At 40.9% G+C, this 22893-nt stretch overlaps 1 protein-coding gene across 7 annotated transcripts in view; it reads left to right on the top strand.

Annotated features, from left to right (window-relative positions):
- Positions 1–22893, top strand: part of Kug (FAT atypical cadherin kugelei) — a 496927-nt gene that overhangs the window by 469615 nt on the left and 4419 nt on the right. For 4 of the 7 annotated variants that reach the window (XM_072005781.1, XM_072005770.1, XM_072005734.1 and 1 more), the window contains exons 8-22: positions 1774–1884; positions 4873–5025; positions 5660–5873; positions 6868–8428; positions 8821–9391; positions 9654–9825; positions 9903–10127; positions 11317–11340; positions 13643–13879; positions 15306–16358; positions 16550–17196; positions 17435–18832; positions 19077–19214; positions 19310–22012; positions 22261–22594. In XM_072005781.1, the coding sequence (XP_071861882.1) occupies positions 1774–1884; positions 4873–5025; positions 5660–5873; positions 6868–8428; positions 8821–9391; positions 9654–9825; positions 9903–10127; positions 11317–11340; positions 13643–13879; positions 15306–16358; positions 16550–17196; positions 17435–18832; positions 19077–19214; positions 19310–22012; positions 22261–22594 (9541 nt within the window). The remainder of the gene's footprint in view (positions 1–1773; positions 1885–4872; positions 5026–5659; positions 5874–6867; positions 8429–8820; positions 9392–9653; positions 9826–9902; positions 10128–11316; positions 11341–13642; positions 13880–15305; positions 16359–16549; positions 17197–17434; positions 18833–19076; positions 19215–19309; positions 22013–22260; positions 22595–22893) is intronic. The other 3 variants (XM_072005751.1, XM_072005742.1, XM_072005760.1) reach the window with 3 other exon arrangements.

The raw sequence follows: 22893 nt of genomic DNA, 5'->3' as shown, positions 1-22893 counted from the left end.
TATCATAGCGTGAAAGGGTTGAGAGATTTAGCACACGGACACCTTCGCACTGAATTCTCCCGCAGACTTGTCGTTCTTCGAATTTACGGCGAGAAGATACTCCTGGTTACGCGGTGGCGCGTTTCACGCGTCGGCAACTTTGGGATCCTGAGGACGGAAATCGCGGTTAACGAGTTCCCTTTGTGACGACCTTTGGTCCACCGGTGTCCTGAGAACTAGCGATCGATCCTGGCCTCGACTGCCCTCAATTTTGCGCGTTACTATTTGTTTAAAAACATATAGAATGGACGTTGGTCGATTTATCGAGCCGTAAATAATACGTCACGTTCAGTTTTATGTCTTTAATCGTTTCAATGGTTATATGTTTGTGTCGAATAAAGTTTCAATCAGACATTTATTGAATAGTAAAATTGAAGTAACTAAAATTGTATTTGGGTCACATTAGGATTGAAGGAGATTAAGTTTGTACAGAAATTAAGCGGGCTGTAGTTGCATAAATTATTATTATTTAGTTTATTTTGCAGGGAAGATGCGAAATGTTTCAGTTTAGAATTATCAACATATTTGAGAGAAATCTGTCGCCGTGTGCAGTACAGTATTATTCTAACCTTTTTAACGTGGCTATTACGAAACATTCCATGAGCTGCGAGAATTTAGCAACAGTATTTTGCAATGTTAAAAAATGTTCTCTGGCCTTTTGCAGCATGCTACAAGTTCCTGACGTTTTATAATAATGTTAAATGTAATTGTGAAATATTCCATGTTATTCAGGGGATTTTACTACAATGTTTGCATAGTATTGTAATGCATTTCATAAGAGTTTAAAGTTTTCAGAATGTAAATTTCGACAACATTCTTACGTTAGACACCGCATACGTCGCATTAAAATCGAAATATTTCACGTTGTTTTTAATCATTTTCAAACAAGCGTAATTCGCTTCGTTCACGTAGAGACGTTATTAATTGCTGATAGTATTACGTTACTACGTATCGTTCGAAGCTTGTTAAATATTTGCGTAATTCGAAATTTCGCTAGGGGAAATAAGATAATAAATGCTGTTATCGAAGGCAGTAGAGGGAGGAACCTGATTAATCCGATGTCAACAGTGACAATAGCTTTCACAATATACCAGGAATATTCAATATAGTTTTCCACCAACGTCGAATTTTGTCGAGGCCAGATTCGATTTCGACGGATATAAAGTTACGATTGCTCGTTTTCGTAATTTCGGTCGGTCACCGTATATTACGATCGAGTTTCAACTTCTACCCGGGAAAACGCGTTTTACATGCCGCATACGTTATGCCTATTCTCGTTACAAGATATACGATTAATTAAATTAAAATTCTGCCAACAAAGAGAAGATCTGCATTTGATATAAATTTTATGCGTATGCAATAATTTAGAAATGCTCCACTTTTGTACTTGAATCGTCAAAAAATCGCATCATTGAAGAAAGAGGATTTAAAGCGTAGGTCATGGATCAAATAAAAATACCATCTATTTCACTCGAGTCGTTTAAAACATCGTTAACCGCAATTTCGATAAATTGTCTTTCGCATTTACTGAAGAAAATATTCTCCACCGTATTCGCCCATAGTACGTTTCGAGCGGTTTAGTGATTGGAAAAAGATCAACTGGTCAAAGCCAGCAACTACTTTCGATCGACGAGGCAGGGGAAAAAAAAGAAAGACACGCGGAGGAGAGGGATGAAAGCGAATTAGCGGAGATAATGCGAAAGTTAAAAGGCTTCCTTCTCTCGTTCTCGACAGAAATCGAGGAACCGCTCGCGGGAGTTCGACCTTTCGATCGATACGTTACTAGAGAATGGAACTTGGGAGACATTTAGCCCCGACAGCTTGTCAGGAGATCCTATCTTCAGGGTAAGGACACCGTTGGCACGTAAAAAAAAAAAAAAAGAAACTAAAAACGCCGTCTCGTGGCACGGGAGCATAAATAATTTCTGCGTAAAAACGTGAAATTGGTCTCGGGTAGTTTACACGAGCTCTTGTGCATTGATTTATGACCCGCTTTTATGTATATATATATATATATATTTTATACATATATTATATGTATATCGACTGTAACGTTCGTTCTAATTATGATACTGCATTTTCATGCAACCCCGCTCTGTGCCCGTTTTTTTTTATAAATAGGAGCCGCCATGCATTTCGTCTACTACTTGATCGATCGTCTTTTGTCCTTTTTGCCCGATGCAACCCTTCTTTTTGTACACACGAAGAGTCTCTTGAATCTCGCGCATCATGCGACTCTGAGCGAAACTTTGAACGTAGAACCGAAAGATATCGGTGTGGCGGGGGAGAAAAAGTTGATTTTCAATGAACGCAAACCACTGCTGCTGCTACTTCGTACGCTGAACCCCGGGTAATTGAGGCTCATTCGTAGCTGTCCGGGGATTTGGGTCGAGAGTGGAATTTATCTCCCCGAGTTATTAAGTATCAAGTGCCCACCGGCTTCTTAATTGCATTCAGAGTTCATTGCTCTCTCTTACTCAGGGGGGAGACTAAAAGAATTCGATATGCCTTCGGTATTTCTAATGCGTTCGAAGGAAAACTCGAGGACTTAATTATACCTCGAGTACCTTTTAACTGAACCGTTGTTCCGGGTGTAAAACTTCAACTTGATTTTTTTTTCATTTACAAATTAACGCGGTTCTTTAAATGCGTTTATCGTTACGATGTTAATCGTAAAAAATACTCGAAATAGCTTTAAACGACTTGCGCTAATTTCGAAAATTAATTTAAAAATCCATAGGAATCTTAAAGGATATATTTAATACAATTACCATTTCAGTAACACGTCAAAACTTGTCAAAATGTCTTTTTAATTCTCTGTCAATTCAAATTCTAAACGTTGTCCCGAGATATTATTTAAAATGAGGTCTTTTATGAATATGAAACGAGACGTTCGCTCAGAATCGCATCATGCGTGGCCCCTTTCTCCATCAACTCCAGTGTATGCGTCCATCTCGAACTCTTCGTCGCGTCTTGCCCGTTTTGCTCGTTTCTTTGTATGTATATATATATACGTATGTATATTATGTTCTTGAATTTTTGCATTTGTCTGTACGAGGCTGTCGCCTGATCATTTTTCCGTCTGTTCTTTCTTCTTCTTTTTTTTTTTTCTTTTTGTCGTAATTAATAAAAATCACGGCATCGGGGCAAGCCGCTAAGTACGAACGCATGACGCGGAAATGAAAAAGAATGGAATGAAAGGGAATGCTCGTAGCAGACCCGTTTTCTTTCCCACGTATTGAACGGTGTTACTTCGAGAATGAAAATTGCTTTAGGTCATTGCAGCTATATTAATTACTGGGAAACTATACAGAATGTCTTGTTAGATGTCGTAGCTCGAGCTTTTTTAAAGTGCATCGTTGCTTCTAACCTATTAACTAACAAATTTAAACTAGGAATGTTAATACGGCATACGAATTACCAATATCTTGCACCTATTTCTTTATTATTTGTTTTATTTCCATGACTAGAAGTTTCAAGCATTCTTTACGGTATTCACTCAGATCTTCTATTACAATGCTATTTATTTTTGCAATTGAATAATTGAATGCCATTCGTGTCATCCAAACTCGTTATCGCCTCAGAAACAGTGCCAAAACTCCATCGAAAAAAGTAAATTCTCTTGTTTTAAATTTTCAACTAAATAATTTAATTTTTAATTCGATCTATCAATCGGAAAGGTCAATCTGCTTACCGAATGACCTATAAAAATCCTTTGATGAAATCGAACGTCAGACGAGAGCCGCCATCAAAGGGAGGCCTCGCGGATCAACAGGAAAAAATCGTGGGTTAGAAAACCGGCAGCCGATAATGAGCTCTGGCACACGGGGGAAACATGTTCGTTGCGGAAGAAAAGACGCAACCCCGGCATGAAGACTCAGCCCGCCATTTAATGAACCGGCGACGATACATTTTTCCGCGCGGTTCCGCGTGCATCAGCTCGTAGCATCAGCTCAAAACATCGCGTTCGATCCGCGCCTGCCCGCGGAAAGAGCGCGTGGCCTGTGTTTTAATACGCTTTAATGCAGATCGATATTTGGCAATCTGGGGAGGCGGAGGTTTCCGGTGTCTCCGTCTGTTCCTCCTCCCCTGTGTTCTATCTTTCTGTATGTTTTATTTCTCCCCGCTCTTCTTTTTTTTTTTTTTTTTTTTTCTTTATTCATTTCGTGTACCGCATGCTGTCGACTGTGTGAATGCTACGCTTCGAGGTCACGAGCGCAATGTTTCACGATGGATCCAAAGGGAGCAAGATTGAATGAACGAAGGAAAGAGAAAATAAGAGTATGAGAGAGGGTGTGAGGAAGGCGAATTGAAAGATTTTAGAGCGTGAACGAAATGTTTTAGACAGAATGAGTTGTTTTCTTATTTTAAAATTCTTCTTTTCTTTCTCGTGCTAGATTTACGTATCTACTTACATACGTAGATTTCATTCGTCGACGAATGCAGACGCGTTCCGCTTTTTCTCTTTCATTTTTTTTCTGACGTTCACACTCGACGTTTGCACCCTGTGTGTGTGTATGTGTGTGTCTGTCTGTTTGTCTGTTTACGAACGCGAGTATGGAGATGTGTAATTGTACACACACAGGGTATATCGAGGCTTTTCTTTCCGGACAATTTGCGGCCGCATTTCCGGAATAGCATTATGAATTAGAAGCAGCTTGATACTTGCGAATCGTTCGAGATTCCTTTTCTCTTTCTTTTGATACAGCCAATGACCGATACTAATGTTCTCTTTTATGTCGTGTACAGCTATGTTAGTAGAGAATGAGAAAACGAAGGAAGCAAGTTTGAAAAGGTTGGTTCTCATTTTTCGTTTGTGTTCCTGTACGATAGGTACTCGCGAACGATAAAGACATTGGTGATAACGGGAAAATCCAGTACAGTATCAAAGGTGGTCGCGGTAAGGGCAAGTTCAAAATACATCCAACTACGGGAATGGTATATTCGCAACGTGGATTCGAAGCTGGACAGGAGTACGAGATGATGGTAAGTGGAATGATAGAGAAAATTACATATTTATTTATTTATTATTATTATACATAGAAATATTCGTGCCTTTTCAAATAATTAATATTGTGAAATATACTAATTAAATATGGATAGACTCGGGAAAAATTAAACGTTAACTTTAAACGGAAAAATAAATAAAATATGACAATATACGAATATATATAATCTACATGAATAAAGAAAATAAATAGAAACCCATCAATTTATTCTTCGTTTGTTTGGATTACTATAAATAATTTCAATCCTTAATGAATCTTAATACTTGCTACAAAATTTACTCTAATTTTTCGTCAGTTTTCTGTTAACTAAAATACCAGCATTTAAAATGATCGATTTATAATTTCCAAAATCGGTCAAAACGTTCTTAAGGGACAATGAATCGCGTAGAATAATTGAACAATACTTAGCCAAAGAATTAAACAGAAACATTAACTCTACGATGTAGAACCGTTTCGCCGCAAAGGGTTTCGAGCGTATTTCGAACGAAGCACCCTGTAAATCCAACGCGGTCGGTTCAGAAGTCATAATTCATGGTCGATCGGGAAGCAACGTTCCCTTAATACAATTTAAGTTTGAGCTTAACTTGGCCGCGCACGCTTCTGTTTGCCAGATAAGGGCCGCCGATAGCGGGGAACCGCAGCGCAGTCATCAAACACGGGTATCCGTGCAAGTTGTCGAGGTTCCGAAGGAATCCGAGAATCCGCCAGTCTTCAAGACGAACAATCAGACCGTCGAGGTTACAGAGAGCGACGAAGTGGGCTTCCTCGTGGCGCTGGTTCAAGCCGCGGACAAAGATGGTGACTCCCTGTGGTATGATATTGTTGGTGAGTTTTACTATTTTACGTTATTGTTGAGAAGAATAATTATTTCATATTCTATTCATGGAATTAAATTGGATGGAATAAAATAATAGCAGTAGAGCGTATTGGTGGTTATAAGTTTCAGTCGATCATGAAATTTTATTTTTTTATCGTTGTTTGGTTTTTTTGTAGTCAGAATATTTTTCTAAATAAATATATTTAATATCTCTATGTTGACAAGAATTAAGTTAGAAAAGGAAGTAATTTACAATTGAATGAATTTTTTAAATCTATCTCCCTGAACGATAAAAGAATAATCTATTCTTGATATGTATTTTATGACTGATAGCAATTTTATTTTCTCGTATCGCTGGGTAATTAATTTGAGTGCTGTATCCGTGTTAGCGGAGTTTGAAAACTCGTTAGAATTCAGTCGGTCACGATATCTTGTTAATTGGCGAAATATCGAGTGATTTCGTTGGAATACATTCGAGTGGTCGGAATAGCTCGGGGCCTGAATAACATTTTCAAAGTTGGGAGGATCGAAGTTGGAAAGTTGCACAGCTGGATCGCATAGGTAACAGTTAAACTTCGCGCCACCAAATGGCTAAACTAGTTGGAGACACATCTACGTCACATTAAAATTATAAGACACTTAGAGATCTATTAAGATCCTAAAATAGAAACAATAAAACAATTTGTTGCCTTTCTTTGTATTTTATCCTTCTTATAATATCTACATTTAGCATAGCTATATTTCAAAATTCACACGTATTTGTGTAGCGTGTGTAACGTTATCGTAACAATGTATCTTCTGAATCTGAATTTTATCCAGTTTTACTCTAATATAAAAAATAAAATAAATGTGATAAAAATACTTTTTAACACAACTCTACAGAAATTCATGTAATCATCATCGAATGATGGCTGACACAATGAATAGAGTCTTAAGTAATATTCCTTCGCCTAAACGTGAAAGCAAAAGTAACGAACGAGAGAACCACGAATTTACTTGCAGACGGTGACAAACGAGATGAATTCTTCATCGGTCGGGACAACGGAAACGTGCTGCTAGCGAAGAAGCTCGATTGGGAAACACAGAACTTCTACAACCTGACAATCCGTGTTACGGATAGCGTGCACACTGCTGAGACTCAACTGCTGGTCACGGTGATCGACATCAATGATCACCGACCGGAATTTACCGAGAACATTTATCACGTAGACATTTCAGAAAACGTTGAAAAAGGCGAGAAGATTCTACAGCTGCATGCAACCGACGAAGACGAAGACAAGAAAGTATTCTACAGCCTTCACGCTGCCCAGAATCAAGCTTCCTTGGAAATCTTCCACGTAGATTCCGTGACGGGAGCCGTTACATTGAACGAAGTCCTGGATCGGGAGACCATCGAAGAACACGTACTTACCGTGATGGTAAAAGACCAAGGAACGCCCGCAAAACGAAACTACGCCAGGGTTATAATAACGGTACACGATCACAATGATCATGCTCCAGAATTCATCAGCGAGATCATCCAAGGAAAAGTCTACGAAACTTCTCCGATTGGCGCTGCCGTGGTACAAGTTTATGCTATAGACAGGGACAGAGGAGATAACGCAAAAATAACTTACTCGATTACTTCTGGCAACGTAGGTAACATGTTCGCGATAGATCCAGATCTAGGTGTTATTCGCGTGGCTCGAGAGCTAGATCTAAGCGTCTCCTCTGAATATATATTATTGGTGAAGGCTACGGATCACGGTTCTCCAGCTTTGTCCAACACGGTGCCTGTACACGTGATGGTCACCATGGCTGACAACGCTCCGCCTAGGTTCATTCAGAAAGAATTATCCGCCGAGATCTATGAGAACCAACAACTGGGTACATACGTGAAACACGTGGAAGCTAGAAGCACGTCCTCGTTGCAGTTCGAGATTGTTCAAGGCAATAAAGACGACACGTTCTTCATGAACCCCAGTACAGGCATCATCGTGATTAAGAACGAGCTAGACTATGAAAAGACCAAGTTTTATAACTTGACGGTGGCGGCGACTAACATGGCCAGCGCAAAGGCACACTGTAACGTAATTGTCCACGTTTTGGATCGAAACGATAACGCGCCAAGGTTCCTGCAAGCTACATACAACGGAGAAATAAGCGAAGGCGCTAGCATTGGTTCCTTAGTACTCACTAATTCTAGCACCCCACTGGTCATAAAAGCGGAGGACGCTGACTCTGAATTGAACGCTCTTTTGAACTACGACATAGTCGAAGATTTACCTCGAAAGTACTTCCACATAGATTCGAGCACAGGTGCCATTAGGACCGTAATGGTTTTAGATCACGAAAGCATTCCAAAGTTCACCTTCCATGTGAAGGTTTCCGATCTAGGGAAACCGAAATTGTCTTCCGAGACCACGGCCAAGGTCATGATCGTAGTGACTGATGTAAACGATTGTCCACCCAAGTTCCTCGAAAACGACTATAACGCCACTGTACTGCTACCCACGTATAAGAACGTCGCTGTGATCCAAGTGAGGGCCGTAGATCCGGACAGTTCCGAGGGTGTCCCACTCAGGTACGTATAACGCCATTAAAACGTGCGTGCCTCTGTATTTACGGCCACTTTAAAAGGCTGATTCATATTTATGCAGACTGCGTCGTGGCTTCGTTAGCATTCATTTACTATTATAATTGTTGCATGAAATTTGTATGATCGCCCTCTGATACACGGCCGTTTTTCCTGCGCGCAGAAAGAAAATTACTTACTGCCCACTTGTGTATACCGTTGGTGAAGGGACCAACCTTCCAATTTGCATAGAGGTGCTTGCGTCACTGTTCTTTCTTTTCTCTCTTCTTTTTTTCGTCGGCGCTAAAACGGAAGGTTTAACGATCCTTTGCACCTTTACCGAGGTAGAACATCGTGTGTTGTCGAAGTAGCAACGACCTTTTCTTTTTGTTCCGGTTCAGGTACGACATCATCGATGGAAACAAAGCGCATACATTCGACATAGACCCCCAGACCGGTGTGATCACAATTTATAATCCGGAACGTATGAAGAAAAGCTATTTGCTAAGGGTCCGTGTCTCCGATGGGAAGTATTCGAACGTTTGCCAGGTGAACGTGATGGTGGAGAACTCGGAGAACTCCGGGCTGATGTTCCAGAAGGACGTCTACGAGGGTACGATCCCGGAGAATTCGACGAGGATCACGACGGTCGCGGTTGTGAACGTTTTGGGCAGCGCGCTCAACGAGCACATCGTCTTCAGCATTCTAAACCCCACCGACATGTTCGTAATTGGACCGACATCCGGCGCGATCCGGACCACCGGAATTAGATTCGACCGGGAGGTTTGCGAACATTACGAACTGATAGTAGAAGCGAAGAGTCAGATGCCGGGCAAAGAGAAGCCAAGAGTGGCGCACGTGATCGTGAATGTCACTATATTAGACATTAACGACAACTGTCCTATGTTTGTTAACTTGCCCTATTACGCCGTTGTGTCCGTAGACGCGCAGAAGGGCGACGTTATTACCAAGGCAAGTGGATTACGGTTGTTTTTTACTTTACAATCTAAAATGTTGGACGTAGAATAGAGGCGAAATAACTGGGGCTTGACTAGCTTAATATAATCTTCTTGGTATTGTTTCCACTATCCTTTCCGTTATTCGTTTTATAAAATTATATTATTATTTTAATTCCCTTTTACTATGGTGGTACAAGATATTCTTATTTCGAAATTTAAGTTATTTTCTTCTTCTAACGCAAAATTATAAATAGAGCATTCCACTTGGCTTGCAGGTACATGCAGTAGATATGGACAGCGGTGACAATGGAGAAGTCAGGTACGAACTGAAGAAAGGTCACGGAGAGCTATTCAAGGTATGCCGGAAAACGGGCGAGATATCCCTGAAACAGAATCTGGAGGGTCACAATCGCGAATATCAGCTCACCATTGCCGCATATGACGGAGGTAAACTCGCTATTTACAGCATCTACATTTTAATTGGCGTTTAAATAGTTTTCGACAAGGTTTCGACTTTATTTCAGGCATAACACCGTGCTCTATCGAGGTGCCAGTGAACGTGAAGGTGATAGATCGGTCGATGCCAGTGTTTGACAAGCAATTCTATACGGACAGCGTGCTGGAAAGTATCGAGATACATTCGCCCCTATCTTTGTCTATACAAGCTGAGTCACCGTTGAATCGCAAGCTCATATATAGTATAACTAAAGGCAACGATTTCGAGGAATTCGCTCTGGATTTCAACACAGGTGAGCGAACGTTCGTTGGTCGCACGGCGAAACAGTTTTTCAAAACCGTGGATGAACGATGAAGCGAAGATTGAATTAAACGCGTAGCGCCCATGCACGGAACGATGAAGTTGCAACTCGAACAATGTAGCTTTCAACAACACACGACGATAAGATTTAAAAAAAACTGCCACGTTTTCGGTCCTGTCGATTCTGCTCTTTCACGTATATATTTTTATTTCTTGCATCATCGTTCCATGCGAAACATGATACGGTCAAATGGTAGTGTATATAGGTATATGTCCTACGAATGAGATTTTTCTTTTCGCCCCATACTTTCCTCTTTCTTTCTTTTTTTTTTTTTTTCTCTTTTTTTTTACGACGAAAGTTTCATCCAATAGCATCACGACAGCGGCGAACGTGTGTTACATTCGAAATTATAAACGCGCGATCGGCAATAGTTGCGCCCTAAATCCAGTCCCAAATAAAACATCTCCCAAGGATTGTCATTCCAATTCGGCTGTGGGACTTCTAATAACTTTTGACCTTTTCATTACTGAAAACGTTCGCTTCATGCTTTATGAAACGTGTTTCTAATTTTCATAGTTAGAGTAATAATCGTTGCAGTGGATGAAATAACTTCTTTATTTCGTGTATTTCGTGACATTAAATCGTTCATCGCAGTAAATTGAACAGTTTCTTATTATTTTATGTATTTATTTATTAACGTTATAAGGTATGACGAACGAATTTATGCATTTCCAAATAGAAACAGTAATGAAGAGGTTGAATATAATATAAATGGTTACCTCGATAATCTCGTACTCAACAACCGCGCTTTCTACTTTAACGAACGACGTGTTGGTTCCGTTATACATGGTATCCGGTGACTAAATTCTAATCAAGTCACGGTGTAGTGGTGAAACAGTAGCAAATTGGGGATGTTGGAATGTATCGCACGTAACACAAGCTGCAGTTATAATCGTATGATTAATTTATTCGTATATAATTAATCATAAATAATTATATATACTTCTCGAGTTAATTCTATTCGACGTTGAAACACGTACGTTCGCCATTACATTTTATCGTAGTATTTTTTTAAATTAATTCTCCTTTCTTTACCCGTCTCTCCTATAATATATTCTTTACGAATGCTTATTTGATTAAATTAGAAATTAAAGTGTTATTGTATCTCCCTGTTTCGCAGCCCCCGACAGTAACAATGGTCCTTGTGAGTATAAAAAAATACTAGTTCTATCGGTCTGCTGTGTTGCACTATACCATGCTACCGCACTGCTCTCTATCTTTCTTCATTCTAAGATTTTCATGCACGACTCAAACAGTAACAATGAGTTTCTTTCGGCCGCCAGTTTCTCGCGTCGATCTTCGAACGATAAATCCCCACCCTGTCGCTATGCACTGGATTAATACCAACTTCATGACCGGCATACGACGTCATGCAGTAAGTTAGAATAACGGCGAACACCGATCGGGATTTCATACGAGGTATCGATCGTAATTCAAGCGGATGTCGCGATGGTGGAGTCGTTACGACATAGAAAATTGCAAATTATAGTCTAATTATAGTCTATACCTATATCTTGCAATCGTATCGATTCACTGAATTTTAAGAAACAATAATTTTTAGGACCACCTGGGAAACTTTTTAAATACAAATTTTTGGAAGACTCGCTTTCGGACGTATCCAATATAAATCTTCTTTTATATATGTTTTATTATCTATCATTTTTGCACTATCTTTTTTTTTTTTAAATTGTTGCAAAAAAGATATCAAAAACACAAGGACCTCGAAGAAACCATTACGCTCGAGTATACACGTGGAACGGTTAAGTGTCAAGAACTGAAAATACCGGAAACTCCGAATCCCAACTCAAACACGCCGGAACCCATATCATCGGACGGCCGAAACTTCCGCTTGCCATACACAGCTTCTATGATTGCACGTCACTTACACAATATCCGGCATCCTTCGCAATTTCTAACCGCTTGTCAATCGATGCACGACATTCTCAAAAGTAAAAAAAAGCCATCGCGAAGAAGCGAGACTCAGCAACGATGCAACAATTTAACGGCATGTTGATCCTCTTGTCCGACGTAGAGAACGCTTCTGCTCTGCACTTCTGCTCTCACTTTTACTCATCGTTTTCAACCCAACCGGTCCCATTATCTCATGCAGAAGCAACGAAGCTGCGTGAAAAACGGGTTTGGAGCACAATGTTGCTTTTAAACGCGATACGTGGTTACATCGAGGCCGCAATTCGCCCGGTGATATATCTCGAAACCGCGTTTCAACGCTGCCTTATCGTCGACACACCATTTTTTTTTTCTCTATTTTCTCCCCCCTTTCCCCTCGTTCTCGTTTAATTCTCCCCCCGCCCCCCTGTAATTCTCTTACGGCTTTCACTCTGTTCTTCGCATGGCGTGTCTGCACCTTACGTCGCGTGCGAATTGGGAAAGATACCGTGCTTGTACCTTAAACGAGCTACAATGCGTGGAAATAGCAAGAAAGGGAACAAGGCAGCTCGTTTGTAACAGGTTGACTACGATACGTGACACTTTTCGCTTGTTCGCTTCTTGAGATCGATCGCAAAACAACGAGAATAGAACGACGTGTAGAGAAATTGCTTTCCATTTTGTATAACATATTCTTATTCTTCCTTCGATCTATTTTAATCGAGCAAGTGAGAATTCTTGCAAATTTTATGGATGCAAATGTTCCGATTGAGATCAAAGGATTAAAGACTGGTAGAAGAATTGGCTAAAGTAAAAAATACGTTGGAGAATACTTGAGATATTTTGAATATTTTTAAAAGTGCATACTCCTTTATTATAATGAAATAAAGAATATCGTCCAGTTACTTTTTTATTCGACAATGTCCAGAGTTGTCAGAAAATTTATAAAGATCTCAAGAAGCAGTCACGTAATATCGCAACTCTCAAGAGTGTATATGTCCATTATAACATTCCAAGGCTCGGTAAACGCTCGTGAGAGAAAAATCGAAAACGTCGAGTTGAATGGAGTCAACCTGTTAAGTTGCACAACGCGCCGTCGTGTTCGAAGGTGCAGACATTCTGGTAGCATCCGCAAATTCATTCACGGTATCCGAGCGTCTTGTATAAACGTGTTTACCACGTGACTTGCATTCACCAATGTTCTCTTCTTGGTGTCCGCGAAACCGAGCAACTCCTTGAATTACCCAGTCACCATCATATAGACGAATAATTAAACCACGTTTCGACACCTCTACATAAAATTTGCATAAGTTCCGCATTAAGTACAAGCACATCGATAAACTATGCTGCTTCTCAAGATGCTCCTTGGTAAAATATCGTATAAAATGGCACACACACACGCGCGCACATTTACAAAAAAAAAAAAAAACAGAAAATACACACAAGAATGTCGGGCTATTAGTCAGCATCACGAATAAAAAGGAAAAGTTTCTCGGCTTTGTGGACGCTACGCTGCATAGACTGCTTTTGGGTCTACAATCTTCTCTTCGATAAATCAGGTGTAATCTACGTGGTGGACGAGCTGGATTACGAGCAAAAGAAACAGTACGAGCTAACCGTCCGCGCGACGGACAGCGTATCAGGCGTCTACGCGGAGGTACTCGTTAGCATCCTGGTACTCGACGTGAACGATTGCCCGCCCGAATTCACTCAAGACTCGTACAACATCTCGGTCTCCGAGGCTGCGCCGTTCGGCACTTCCGTGTTGAGAGTCAGCTCCAGAGATAACGACACCGGTAAGCGGTTATTAAATTCAGCTATGCATATTGCTGTCCATATAATCATGCGCAAGAAGTGGAATGTTCTTAGTTCTTCTATCTACCAATGTTTGAGTTTGCATAATATTTGCATATTGTGTAATACACTTGCGTTTACTTTGGTATATTCATTGGACATTATAATTTTATGAAACAATTTTTATCTTGTCTCAATAATTTTGGTCGGTTGTAATATTGCAGAAACGAATACCTTAATTATAAATATGGTTTTACGATACGTATTACGAGCAGATTAATTTAATATTAAAATTATAAATTCCTCCTGATATTTTATACATTTCTAAATCCATTTCTTAATTTGGAAAATATTGACAGCCTCTAACAATATTATTGTATATTCGACTATATAACTTTACTCGAAAATTTGCGAAATCCGTAATTTTTACCAACAAGATTACACTTATGGACAGTAGTGTATATCGCAAGATACGCATTGAAAGATCGGATTGGCTTCGTGAAGCTTGAAGGCCCGGCTAAATTTGCAATTAATGTCGAGGTAACGGAAATTCGCTCCCTCTGTCTGTGTATGTCTCATAAATAACGCGAGGCAGTCCTGTTGGAGCAAGATTAATGTTATTGTAATTATTGTGAAGGATGCTCTTAGTGGGTACCGAGGCTGGATTATCGCGATGAAATATACCCCGAGTTGTTACATGATTGTACGAGAATGAGACGAGAAAAAGACGAGAAAAGGATAAATAGAAGCTGATGTTTCTCGTTGAGAGATTTTGTCCAGTGATTTATTTGGAAATTCGCTCATGGTAACTCAGAACTATGTCAGAAGTTGAAACGAAGCTTTAATTGGTTGAACTGATAAAGGAGAAATATTAAAGTCATAAAATCCTGAACTGTTTCATGTTTGTTACTTGTAACTTTCGTTTATTATCTTAATCACCGTAGTTTATCAATTTGAGTTCTTAAAACATTCTTCGTACAAAATGTTTTTCTACCATAGTAAAACAGTTGTTCATAAATGATATCAACAGGAAATGTTAATTAAGCTTCGTTTTCGTGTACATGGCATAAATAATTTTCCAGCCATGATATTATTGGAAACTTTATAACATTCATGTAATTTGTAACAACATAAATACATTAATACTTATTTTAGAAATCTTCGCTAACGTAGTATGCTCCATTTATATAATTATATGTACACAAATACACATAGATAAAATACTAAGAATTCGAGATTTTTAAAAATCAGATCACCGATATACCAGGAGATGAGCTCAAAAAATGAATACACTCTAAGAACACATATTCTTTACGTATTACGTTCACATGTGACACGTGTCTCCTATCTTGTATTATACCCATCCATTCCTATGTAAACATCACCAAATACCATAAACGGTAATACCATGAACTTTTTTGTGTTCAGACATAAACCAACAGGTTCGCTATGCAATTCAAAACGACACGGAAAACAGCACTGACCTGTTCCATATCGACCCGGAGGAGGGTGTAATCTTCCTGAAGAGATCTTTGGATCACGAGACCCACGAATCGCACCACTTTACGGTGATCGCGATCGATCGCGGTGTACCCAGTCTCTCGAGCACAGCCCACGTATGGGTGACGGTGATCGACATGAATGACAACCCACCCAAGTTTGAACAACCCTCGTACACTTGCTCGTTGTCGGAACACGCGGAAAGGGGTCAGTTCGTGACGGTGGTATCTGCCAGTGACCCGGACTACGTAGACGACAAACTCACGTACACGATAGTCGGTGGTAACGAGCAACAAACGTATAACATCGACCAATCTACCGGCATCATTTCGCTGATCAATATGCAAAACTTTGGCGAGAAGAAACTCAGCATGCTGAACGTCTCCGTCACGGACAACGTGTACACCAGCTTCGCCAGAGTCAAGATCGAGATATTGCCTGCTAATAGACACAATCCTACGTTCCCAAACCCTATAGTAGAAGTGACAGTTTTTGAGAATCAATTGCCTGGCAGATTGGTGACGAGTGTGATAGCCACCGACGAGGATTTCGGGGAATATGGCACGGTGATCTACACGATAGCTTCGGATCTGATGAAGGAGATATTTGACATAAATAGACAAACTGGCGAGATCGTAACTAGAAAGAAGTTGAATCGAGAAGAGCAGAAGTTATATGAAATACCTGTGATGGCTACTGATGGAGGTGGCAGATCAGGTTTCGTGATTGTTAGGGTGAAAGTTGGAGATGAGAATGACAATTCGCCCGTGTTTCTGCTGAGAGAATACAAAGCCAGCATTCATGGAAATTTGACTACTAATACGCCGTTCCTGAAGGTGAAAGCTCAGGATGCTGACGAGGATGATGCTGCGAGGATTGTTTATTCGATATACGAACTGCAGACTTCGGAAGCGAAAGCGTTATTTGGGATTCATCCTGATACTGGAGCGTTGTTCCTTCAGAAGAGTGCTATGCCATGGGGTAAGTTCTGCGCTATATTCTGTTGCTCGTTTTATTTTCATTGGCGTACTATGTGATATATTTCTTCATTTTTAATATTGTACCGAACGTAAGAAATTTTTTTGTAATTAAAATTTCTGGTCGAACCATAAAAGAATTCTTCGATAATGATCACCGCAACATGTTGAATTATTATCTATCTAATATTTTAGAAAATCAACTATTTGAGCTCTTCATTCGGGCGGAAGACAAGGGCGGAGCAACGACACATCACGCTGACGTTCCCCTCAGCATTTACATAATGGGACCGCAAGATATTCCACCTCTGTTTGAACGAAAAGAGGACAAATTCTTCATATCAGAAGCGTCTCCTATTGGAACGCCTATAACAAGGCTAAAAACCGTGACCAACACTACAGTCACATACAGAATAGTTTCTGGAGATGAAGATTCTCCACTTTTTATGATCGATGCTCATGGACAAATTACTTTAGTTAAACCTTTGGATCGAGAACTGAAGGATAATCATTTGATCGGAGTCCTCGCTGAAACGGACTCGAGTCCTCCATTGACAGCTCTAGCTGAAATTTCGCTCCAGGTGTTGGATGAAAATGATCATGCTCCTAAATTCGAAAGTAATCCTTATGGTATCAGTCTGGCGGAGAATATAGAGGAAGGAACATCAATTTTGAAAATTATCGCGCACGATGAAGATCTGGGTAGCAACGGAGAGGTTCGATATTCCTTTGGCTCAGATATTGGCGAACTGGCAAATGTCTTCACTGTAGATACGTACACCGGATGGATATCGACACTGGTTCTACTTGATAAGGAAAAGCAACCGGAATATAAGTTTCAAGTACGTTTAATTAAAAATTAAAAGTTTGTCATAGACAGTTTTTATTATTTTCTATAGAGAATTTGGTAGGTCAATTATTTAATAAAAAGAATAGTCTGAACATGATGAGAATCTCTTTTCCTTTTATAATTTTCAAAATAAAATTAAATTAAAAATTTAAATTAAAATTTTTCAGAATTAAAATATAAAAGGAAAGAAATTTATTATAATATTCAATATATATTTTTGTCGTGTTTAGGTGGTCGCTACCGATAATGGAAATCCAAAGCACTTCGCAAGGACTTCTGTGCACGTAAAGCTAAAGGATTACAACGACAATCCTCCCGCGTTCGTAGACGATCGTTACGAAGCAGCGGTGAACGAAGACGCTCTACCAGGAACGGTCGTGGTCAAGTTAATCACTATGGACAAAGATTCGGACATAAATACACCCATAGAATTCTACATAACGTCCGGCGATTCGAGATCTCAGTTCCAGATTAGATCAACTGGCGAAGTATACGTGGCAAAGGCTCTGGACCGGGAAACGATCGATCGTTATGAGCTCGAAATAGTCGGCACCGACGGCAAATACGTCTTCAAGACGCGTGTAACGGTACAAATACTCGACGTGAACGATAATCCACCATATTGCCTGAGGTATCGTTATCGAGAGATCCTGTCTGAGGGATCGCATCCTGGCACGTACGTGCTCACTGTTCTGGCCACTGATTACGACGACGAACCGAATGCCAAGTTGCGCTTCTATTTAACCGGCGACAATAACGACAAATTCTCATTGGACAAAGAGACAGGCGTATTAAAGACGGTCGGTCAACTGGACCGGGAAACTCAAGCGAAATATTCGCTCACAGCGCATGTACAGGATAGAGACAAACCATCTTGGGAATGCTCCTCTCAGCTAGAAATTCTGGTCTCAGATTTGAACGATAACGCACCGAAATTTACTATGCAGACGTATAGCGCTACACTGCCTGAAGACGTCGAGGTCGGTACCTTAGTAACCAAAGTACACGCCACGGACAATGACATCGGCATTAATCGTAAGATCAGATATGAATTCATCGATTCTGCCGATGGTCACTTCCTCATCGCAGCGGACAGCGGCATCGTTACGCTTGGGAAGCCGCTGGACAGAGAAACGAAGGCCATGTACAACGTGACTATACAGGCAGTTGATCAGGGCACCCCTCAATTGATGAGTGTGACTTCGTTAATTGTCAACGTGCAGGATATTAATGATAATCCACCAGAATTCGCGTCGAAGGTCTATTTCTCAAAAGTTCCTGAGATCTATGCAGTTGGAACGGAAGTAGCTCGAGTTCTTGCAACGTCTAAGGATACTGGAGTCAATGCTGATGTTTACTATTCGATCGTTGGCGGAAATGAACATAAGAAGTTCCAGATAGATGCCCGTAGTGGCGTGATTACCATTGCGGAGCAATTAGATTTCGAACGTGCCAGAGATTACTTTTTGACCATCCAGGCTATAGATGGAGGCATTCCGCCTTTGAGTAATCACGCTACGGTGAATATTACCGTGATCGATAGCAATGACAACGCGCCGATATTCAGCGAAGTTTCATACAGAGCCTCTATACGGGAAGACGCAAAGATTGGAGAAAAAGTTACGCAGGTAAGCCTTATATATATATATACAGCTTATGTATAAGAAACAATTGATTGAATAATTGCTTTTATTGTACAGTTTTTACATATAACAAAATAAACAGAAATTTTAATAAACAAATATTTTTAGAAATAAATTTTAAAATAAAAAGAAATCGAGTAAGAAATCGAGATGAGTCTCGAATAACTTAAATATTGTCTTAACTATACGCTAACTGTAAACTAATTATATAATATAATTAATGTATCAGGTATTCGCAAACGACTTGGATAGCGAGGAGAACGGGAACGTGTCTTATTACATCGAACGAGGTGACAGGCAGAAGCAATTCTCGATCGATGAGAAAACAGGACAAATTACTGTCGCCGCACCATTGGATCGCGAAGAAGTCAGTATAAATCATACGCACCATTCATTATATATCTTAATGCGGTTGTAAGACATTTCGAATGCAATCTACAACGCGATATTTCATGTTTCCAGATCGGTAATTACGTGTTGGAGGTTCACGCCCGTGACAGCGGCATACCTAGGCTATCCAGCTTCGTGATGGTAAACATCGAGATTCTAGATGCAAATGACAACCCGCCGCTGTTCTCCCTCTCAAATTATACCGCGGTAGTGCAAGAAGACAAGCCCCTTGGCCACACCGTATTACAATTCGTGGTCACAGATGCAGATATTGAACCGAACGCCGCTCCATACACCTTCGACTTCCGATCCGGGAACGAGGGTGACGCGTTCAGATTAGAGCAGGACGGCACACTACGAACTGCTACCAAATTCAACAACAGGGTCAAAGATAAATACGAGTTGCACATACGCGTCTTTGACAACGGAAGCCCACCTCTCTATTCCGACGCATGGGTCGTGATCAAAGTGATCGAGGAATCCCAGTATCCTCCGGTAATTACGCCTCTAGAGGTGGTTATTAATTCCTACATGGACGAGTATCCTGGTGGAATCATCGGAAGGGTTCACGCAACGGATCAAGATCAATATGACACGCTTTCGTACAGTTTGGTTCCATCATCTCCTATTCCAAACGACCTATTCAAAATTGACAAAATTGATGGCACTTTGGTTGCCCTTCCGCGTCTCGATGTTGGCGAATACAGAATAAACGTCAGCGTAACGGATGGAAAATATCATTCGCATTCTATCGTTAAAGTAAATGTTGATTTGGTAACGGAAAAGATGTTGGAGAATTCTGTAATTGTAAGATTCAGAGAAGTCAGTCCGGAAGATTTTATACTAAGTCATCGTAAGGGATTCATTAGAACCGTGCGCAACGCGATGAACTGTAGATTAAAGGATATCGTTATTATCAGCGTCCAACCTTCTACAGACGAAGTGAATCTAATTAAATCTCGCACTATTCGCCAAACCGTTCACAACGATCTGGACCTCCTATTCGCGGTGAAGAAGAGCTCCACACCTTTGGGATCACCGACCTTTTATGGATCTGAAAATATACGAGAGGCGTTAAATCAGCGTATCGAAGAACTCGAAGAATCGACGAAATTAGTCGTGGAAGAAATTGTTAGATTTAAATGTAACAAAGAATACTGCGTTTATGGAGATTGTCAAGACAAAATTGTTCTCGACATCACACAAATAACACCTGTAGCTACCGACGTGATGAGTTTCGTGTCGCCGCGACACAGACACAAGATGGAATGCAGTTGCAAAGAAGGATATGCCGGAAATCATTGCGAGGTAGTCGTCAACGAATGCGCCAGAGATCCTTGTCCCCTGTTTAAAGTCTGCATTCCCGATTCTTCGGTCCAAGGGTACTCGTGTCAATGCCCTGAAGGTTTCGCCGGGCAAACCTGCGATATTGACATCTCCAAGTGCCATGACGAGTCTTGCTACATTCCACGAAACCCCATATCGTTTAGTGGCAAGAGCTATGCTCGTTATAGGATCGATAAAGCCCTCATCAAACAGACTATCGAGGATCGTCTCAGTTTATCTTTGAGGATCAGAACAGTGCAATTGACCGGAAACTTGATGTATGCAGCTGGCAAGATCGATTACAATATACTAGAAGTCGTGAATGGAGTTGTTCAATACAAGTTCGATCTGGGCAGCGGAGAAGGATTGGTCCGCGTGAGCAGTGTATACGTGAGCGATGGGCAGTGGCACGAGATCCAACTAGAACGAGAAAGCAACAGCGCCAAGTTGACCGTTGATGGAAAGCACGTAGCTCATGGATCTGCACCTGGTATCAACGATATCCTGAACCTTCAATCTGATGATCTTTACTTGGGTGCTGAAGTTAGACAACATCCATCAGTTTTGGGCTTTGAGGATGTTCAACGTGGTTTCATAGGATGTATGGATGATGTCAGAATCGCCAGAGTATCGGTACCGTTACATATGAGTGGCGCTAGCAGTGTCGCTGTCTTAAAACGCTTTGCAAATGTGGAATTCAGCTGCGACGCTGCAACGGTTTTAGTGCCCCCAGGTATCTGTGGTTCGCAGCCCTGTCAGAATGGCGGAACATGTAAAGATTCTGGTGGCGACAACTACGAGTGTCAATGTCACAGCAGATTTGCAGGGCTCGCTTGTGAAATTGATACCGATCCTTGCGCCTCTTCACCCTGTCTCTATGGTGGTCGTTGCAAAGTCGTACCAGAGGGAGGTGACTTCACTTGCGAATGTGTTGGACCAAGTCTGAGTGGGAAACGCTGCGAATTCGGAAGATATTGCAGTCCAAACCCGTGCATTCACGGTGGAGTTTGCGAGGAAGGCAATAATGGTCCGATATGCAAATGCCAAGGATTCATGGGAGAACGTTGCGAAACAGACGTTAATGAATGCGATACCAATCCTTGCACAAATGGAGGAACCTGCGTGAACGAAATAGGAACCTATAGATGTATATGTCCTCCTAATATGACCGGACTAAACTGTGGAAATCCGGCGTATTCCACACCAATTATATCGAGCCACTTTAAAATCACATGGGAGCAGCTAATGTGGATTGGCGTTGCAGTAATAGTGAACATATTCCTGATCATCATATTCCTCGCCTTCCGACGGATCAGGATGAAACGCACGAGAGCACGGGCGAATAACATCAACAATGAGACCAGGAAGCAAATTGTTTTAAATTCAGCGCGACCTCATGAGCACGAGTTCAAACGGAGCTCAAAATTGAGCAACCTGGAAGTGATACAGGTATCGTATCTAAATCAGAGAAATAAATATACTTGTTTGATTTGTCAGCACTTAAGAGAGAAGACCGCATGCTTTTAATCATACCTCGATCGTACGCCAATGATAGATGATTTTTCTTTTTTTATTTTTGTCTTTTTTTTTTCTAATGGCGTTCTTTTTCTTGATTTGCGATCATCAGCCGACATTCCCTCTCCTGCGAGTGATGCGTGCATTGAGTTTAAGGTTTTTCGTGTGATTCTTTTTTGCAGAGAGAACCTCCCCAATGCCCTCCTAGACCCGCTTCCTATACTCCCAGCTCGAACAACGAGCCAGCCGCGTACGGTAACTCGGCAGCGGTGGCACTAAATAATCTAGACACACTGCGAAGTTATGGCAGCGCCGGTGACGAGCTGGAGAATTTCCCGCCAGATTATTTGAGAAACCTAAATCGCAGCACACCTGTGCCCCCTCCGTCCTTAACCCTCGCTAACCCAGTCGGCGGAAACGCTACAGGCAGCGACACGGATAGCCTTCATAAGCCGAGCTGGCAAGAGCAGATGCAACTAGCTTCCTTCATCACGGATACGACAAAGATAAAAAATGGTGAGTAGTATGCGTCGCTGATTCCCCCGATTCATCGTAGCTTCTTACTTTTGTTTTCGCTTGTCGCATGCATTCGTGGGTGGAATTTATAGCTTGATCCATTGACTCGATCTCTTTTACTTATCCTATTCTCTGTGGTTCCTACTTATTTCTATCTCTCCCTCGTTTCTCTCGTTTAATCATTTCGTCGGACTTTCTCACCTTCCTTTATCGCCATTTTACGCCTTTGTCACTATCTTACATTCTACTTCTCGTTCTTCTGTCTGTTTCTCTTGATCGTTTCCTTCTTCTTAATACGA

The sequence above is a fragment of the Bombus fervidus genome, chromosome 1 (assembly GCF_041682495.2).
Source record: "Bombus fervidus isolate BK054 chromosome 1, iyBomFerv1, whole genome shotgun sequence".
Classification (NCBI taxonomy): domain Eukaryota; kingdom Metazoa; phylum Arthropoda; class Insecta; order Hymenoptera; family Apidae; genus Bombus; species Bombus fervidus.
The sequence above is the reverse complement of the archived record's forward strand: the minus strand, read 5'-3'. Positions and strand labels throughout refer to the sequence as shown.